We start from the raw sequence: 6,033 nt of genomic DNA, 5'->3' as shown, positions 1-6,033 counted from the left end.
CTGCTCTGTGGCAGTTGGCGTGGGCAGCCAGTTCCTAAATAACCCTTTCTCACAAACACACACATATACACAAGCGGAAAGGATAATAGCTTCAGAAAAAAGGACAGTCCTTTAAAAATGGATGTTTCGCTTTGTGAAAGACTCAAAGTCACTTTTCTCACTTTGTCTCAGACATGTGAAAACTTTTTTTTTTTTTTTTTTTGAGACAGAGTCTCACTCTTTTGCCCGGGCTAGAGTGAGTGCCGTGGAGTCAGCCTAGCTCACAGCAACCTCACACTCCTGGGCTCAAGCGATCCTCCTGCCTCAGCCTCCCGAGTAGCTGGGACTACAGGCATGCGCCACCATGCCCGGCTAATTTTTTCTATATATTTTTAGTTGTCCGATTAATTTCTTTCTAATTTTAGTAGAAACGGGGTCTCGCTCTTGCCCAGGCTGGTTTCGAACTCCTGAGCTCAAACAATCCTCCCGCCTCCGCCTCCCAGAGTGCTAGGATTATAGGCGTGAGCCACCACACCCGGCCCACATGTGAAAACTTTTTATTTGCCACACCAATCTGCTAACTGGCCTCGTGGAGAATCCTGTGCCTCTCAGTAGACTGTCCCCAGCACTCAGAGCTCAACCACATCCCGGAGACAGGGAACATCTAGATAACACAGGGTCCTAGGGAGCCCCAGCAGGATGAATGAGGAGCTAAGCCTACTAGGAAAATGGAGGATGTGGCCAGGGAAGCCAGACAGGGACAGGTAGAATACAGACACCACTGGCCAAGCCCAAGCAGCCCTCTCCCCAGTCTACACCCTAAGTAGGGATCTGCCAAGCCCTGAGCGCAGAGTGGCTCCAATGCCTAATGGAGAAGAAGGTGGTGGCAAAGACTGTGAACAGACAGGTTCCCCCTCCAGGGCAGGGGGAGCCTCCTGGGGACTCAGTGTCAACAGACTGGGGCTTGTGCAGGAGCCTGTACGTGGGCTCCAAAGGGCTCCTGTGCTGCAGGGAACAGTGGCTCATTCAGGTTAGCTCAAGTCAGGGGAAAGGGCCTTAGCGTGTGACAGGATGCTGGGGCAGGCGTTTACGCACCCACCCCACTGGGCTGGGCTGGTAGAAGGGTGTCTTTGACAAGTCAGAGACTCTGCTAGGATAAATACACAGTGAAGTTGTACAGTCAATATCAGAAAGTGCTCTCAAGTTTCAGTTTGATGGACTTGAACATTCCAGCCCCACCCTACCCCACCATTGGAGACTGGATGGAAGAAATCTGCAGAAAGCCAGGAGCCTGGGGTGGGGCAGAAGGATAAGGAGACCCAGGGGATAATGAGGAGAATGAAAAAAGCCGGGAGGAGGGCCAGAGAAGGGGGCTTCCCAACGCCCAGTTCTGAAGGCAGAATGGACTGTCGGGAAACGCAACGGGAAAAGAAAGGACTGTTTTGCACCATGCCCTGCACACACAAACTCACAAATGGGCACATTTCTTTCTGGCAGTAGGCTCTGTCCACTGTCCCAACAACGTTAAGCACTGAGTTAAGGGGTTATGTAAAGATATATAGGGGCATCAAGGGATTTCAGGAACTGGAATCCCAGTACAGTGAGGCCTCACAGAGTCTGCATCGAGAGACGGCAAAAGATTCAAACAAGTCCCAGGACTCTTGGCAAATTGAAATCCTCGGGTCTTCATTCTGGTGATCTGACCTTAACACAGCACCAGCTCTCTGCCCTTGTCAACTTCTTTCTAATCCTACCAACTCATCCAGCTTTCCCTTACTTCCCAAGAGATCCCCAGATCTGACCAGCTCCAAACGATTATCTCAGTGGAACTCCAAAGGCCAAAATCTCTAGCCAAGGTACAAATTATTCGATCTTGGGCTAAGCGTCCACCAGCTAGAGCAGAGAATGGCAGGGGAGAGGGCTTACAGCGGCCTTGCATATACACACTGTGAGTGCAGCAGTCTCCTTTAGATGTGCAGAGCAGGCAGCCTGAGTGACATGTCGGGTTCCACCTACAGGAGGGCTGGCTCCATCTCCAGAGTGGCTGTCTGAGGAGCTTGGAGCACATCTATGTCATCCCCCAGTGTTGCAGATTCCCGACAGATATATGTCCAATTACAGCTCTTGACCCCCAGATATCCAAGATCAAATGTAGCTGAGTGACCTGAGATCCCACAATCCCATGCTCCCGGGGCCCAGACCTCCCCAAGACCATATCAGAGAAGTCCTAGAATGCATGCCAAGTCATATGCACTGTGTTCTTTATTGTCACATGTTACCCATGGGACAGGGGTGAGATGGGGAGGGGAGCCCTTAGGCAGAAAAGTGGAAGGAGGGGGGAGTGGGAACCATCTATTTTCCAAGCTCTACTCTTCCTCCCAGCTGATAATGGTGGGGGCTTGGTCACCAGCCTCGGGATAAGGAAGTAGGACCTCCTTAGATACAAGCACAGTGCTGCGTGAGAAGGTTGGGCACCGTCTCATACTTGAAAGAATAACCTCCATCTGAGGTGGTGCGGACACGTAGGGGCCTCATGGTCCCTGGGAGAGCAGCACAACAGGGCTGGGCCCCTGGCACCAAGGAAAGGGGCTGGACAGGGGCAGGGGGGGCCCCAGAAATGGGCAGGGGCAAGTCTGGTGGGGTGGGCAGCCCACAGCCACCGTGACAGTAGTGGAAGATGAAACTGGGAGGGTGCACGATCCACCGATCCCAGCCCAACTCCTGGAAGGAAATGTTGAGTGCTGCTCTGTGGCAGTTGGCGTGGGCAGCCAGTTCCTCCGGAGGTCTCTGTAGCAGGCGCAGAGCGGCAGGAGACCAAGGCCAGGGCATCGGGGGAGTTGAGCGCCGGGCTCTCTCCCCTCCGCTGGGTGTTCTGGCCCTTGTATGGGCCACCAGGAAGGGTGTGGCCTCAGGCCGTGCTGAGCAGGAACAGAGAGGACAGTGCAGCAGTAGCACCAGGACAGGGTGAGTGAGCAGAGGAAGGGCAGAGGCAGCCAGGTGCAGCACGGCCCAGCGAGGGGGAGCCTGGCCCAAGAACATGGGCACAGCCATGGGTCCCCCAGATGACAGGGCCAGAAGGCCTAACAGAGGCCCAGAGCTATTGGAGGCTGCTTCTGTGCCCTTCCTGTCCAACCCTGTATGGAACCACAGCTGGGCCGAAGTCACCTGGCGGCTGCGTGTGTGCTGGGATGGCCGGAACACATATGTGAAGAGTCCCTCCTCATCATCCCCAGCCAGCTTCCCAGCACCTGGCTCGTCCTCACAGCTGGCACCTGCAGGAGACAGAAGGGAAGGAAGAGGGCAGCCCTACTAGCAGGACCTGGGACCCCTCCGCACCAGGAGGGATGTGGCTGCCATTCACTAGTGCTGGTGATGCGCCAAGCACTCTGCCGAGTGCCCTCCCAGACGGGGACTCTCCTAAGTCTTGGGGGGAACTTCCATAGGCTCCCCATTTTTAATTTCATCATCAAAGCGCTTTAAAAAATATAAGACATTGCCAATTGTCTCTGAAGTGGTTTTACCAATTAATATTCCCATTAGCAATGTGTAAGATTGTCACTCTCTACCTTCAATAACACCAAGAACTGCTAGACTTAAACATTTGTTCATCGAATAATGTGAAATGGTATCTTGAATGGTAGGTACATGACTGTTTATTATATTATTCTTTATATCTTATAGCATGTCAGGAACATTGTATAATAAATTCTTTAAAATAATTCCATTTAAAAAACACAGGTTAACACCAAATTAAAAAGAAAGGAGGAGCAGGGGAAGAAGGAGGGGAAAAGGAGAAGGAAAAGGAGAAAGAGAAGGAAGAGAAGGAAGAGGGATGTAATTCAGAATAGAGAGCAGTGTGCCTGGCATCCTTACCCTGACATACACATAGATACTAAATAATCCTGGACCAGCACGAGTCAAAGGACTGGCAATGGGGGCTATAGCATTACATGGCTTCTCTCATAGTAAAGTCACAATTGACCCATTTTGCAGAAAACGAAACTGAGGCTTAGAGAGGTGAAGTCACATTCAACTACTAAGTGGCCAGGGTGGGATTCTGCCTGATCCCAAAGTCATACTTTCCACCCACTGTGCTGCACGGAGGCTGAAGCGAGAGAGGCAGGGAGGGGTCCTCTCTAGGAGAAAGGTGGGCCAGATGACAAGCAAGCCCACCCAGAAGAGGGCTTTATTTGTTCTAAGAGCGGAACGTGGGGACATACATAAGGAACTCCAGAGAAGGTAGACTGGTTTCCTGGGAGAGTTTCCCAGCTCTTCTTTTTCCTGCATCCCTGTTATCTTCTCAAGTCTCGGCTACCTGGGGCTAAAGAAACAGGGTTTGGGGCAGGGAGCAGAGGCAGAGATAGGAGGAAAGATGGCAGGAAGGGGCCCAAGCCCAGATAACAGTCTCTAGAGACCCTTGGTCTCCCAGACGCATACCTCCCAAATGCCTCCTCTGTGCCATGAACTCCAGGTTCACCATCTCACTTAATCCTGAGAGGCAGGTGTTACAGATGAGGACACAGAGACTCAGGGAGGTTTAGCAACTGGTCTATTTTTTTTTTTTTGAGACAGAGTCTCACTCTGTTGCCCTGGCTAGAGTGAGTGCCATGGCGTTAGCCTAGCTCACAGCAACCTCAAACTCCTAGGCTCAAGCGATCCTACTGCCTCAGCCTCCTGAGTAGCTGGGACTACAGGTATGCGCCACCATGCCCGGCTAATTTTTTCTATATATTTTTAGTTGTTCAGATAATTTTTTTCTATTTTTTTTTTAGTAGAGATGGGGTCTCGCTCTTGTTCACGCTGGTCTCGAACTGCTGAGCTCAAACAATCCTCCCGCCTCGGCCTCCCAGAGTGCTAGGATTACAGGGTGAGCCACCGCGCCCGGCCTAATAACTGGTCTATTGCTGCAAAGTTACTGAGTGGCAGGGCCGGGATTCAAACCCAAGTGTGCCTGGCTCCCCAGCCCATGCTGTACCATGCTGCTTCTCAAAGTCACCCTGCCGGTTCCCCACCCTCATTACCTGTGGCTGGGAAAAGGATGGCCTCGGAAACATCCTCCTCCTTGGGCTCAGAGCCCCTTCGAATGAAGCGCCCTAGGGCATGTCTTCGGGGCAGACGCCTGACTCCAGGATCCCCACCTTCCCCGGTCACTGCCGGGGGCCCCAAGGCATCCAGGAATAGTGCCCTCACCTTGGCCAGGACTAGCTCCCGGTCCAGCTCTGGCTCGTGGCAGCCAGGACTGCCCTGTGGGGCCAGCAGCAAGAGCAGCAACAGGGGCAGCTGGAGCACCATAGCTCACCTGGCTCTGCCAGCGGGGAACCCACAACCTTCCCTGTGCCCCTTCTGTGAGGGTCTGCCCAGGGCCTTGCCACTCTCCCTCCCCATCCCACACCCGCCCTCTTCTACCCTTCTCACCGGTCTTCCCCAAGCCTTCCCACGCCCCACAGTCTGACTTCCCCCTGCCCATGGCATTGAGACCTCCTATCTCTGACGCAGATGTCTGTGGCCCTGAGCCTTATCTCCCACTCCCGCCAGGAATGCGGGGGAGGGGGCTGAGGAGAGTTTTCACCCCAAATGACCTGACCTACACATACGAACATACAACTCCCTCCCCCTACACACACGTGCACATGCACACAGTGTGTGAGTCTCACATCCCAGTACCCAGCACAGAGGTGACATCAGGTGGGACAGGAGCCTGGGAGCTGGGGTCAGCCAGCCCCTGAAAGTCATTTGTCTGAGTGCCCCAGCCCCTCAGACCTTCTGGGGCCCCTTTCAATCAAGCAGCTGCTGGGGCAGCCACGCGGGGGAGGGCTGGGGCTGGGGCTAGAACTGGGGCTAGGGCGGGGGGCAGGTGGTCCTGCCTGCTCTATACTTAGCCCGAGGAGCCAGTCTGGGCTCTTGTCCTCCAGCTGTGTCATCAGAGAATATTTTTGGGATTGGCAGCTGCAGGCGCCTCTGCCACTCAGGCCCAAGCCTGGCGGGCGGTTGGGGACCTGGCGGCTGGAGGTGGGAGGGAGGAGGGGAAAGAGGCCCAGGCTGTGGGAGGGGGCT

At 54.0% G+C, this 6,033-nt stretch overlaps 1 protein-coding gene across 1 annotated transcript; it reads right to left on the bottom strand.

Moving 5' to 3' along the window:
• Positions 1-2,219: 2,219 nt before the first annotated feature.
• Positions 2,220-5,413, bottom strand: INHA (inhibin, alpha). The gene is made up of 2 exons (XM_012642504.1): positions 5,001-5,413; positions 2,220-3,251 (listed from the first exon to the last, which is right to left on the bottom strand). The coding sequence occupies exons 1-2, from the start codon at positions 5,269-5,271 to the stop codon at positions 2,416-2,418; spliced, it is 1,107 nt and encodes a 368-aa protein (XP_012497958.1). The 5' UTR covers positions 5,272-5,413; the 3' UTR covers positions 2,220-2,415.
• Positions 5,414-6,033: the final 620 nt, after the last annotated feature.

The sequence above is a fragment of the Propithecus coquereli genome, unplaced genomic scaffold (genome assembly GCF_000956105.1).
Source record: "Propithecus coquereli isolate 6110/MARCELLA unplaced genomic scaffold, Pcoq_1.0 Scaffold18, whole genome shotgun sequence".
Taxonomy (NCBI): Eukaryota; Metazoa; Chordata; class Mammalia; order Primates; family Indriidae; genus Propithecus; species Propithecus coquereli.
Note: the sequence above shows the minus strand (reverse complement) of the source record. Positions and strands in the feature narration are given on the sequence as shown.

What these genes read in the sequence shown, in the direction of transcription:
- INHA (XM_012642504.1), bottom strand. Translation starts at nt 5,271, where the DNA reads ATGGTGCTCCAGCTGCCCCTGTTGCTGCTCTTGCTGCTGGCCCCACAG. An exon ending in CATCCTTTTCCCAGCCACAG is followed by an intron (nt 3,252 to 5,000) that starts GTAATGAGGGTG and finishes TGTCTCCTGCAG; the next exon opens with GTGCCAGCTGTGAGGACGAG.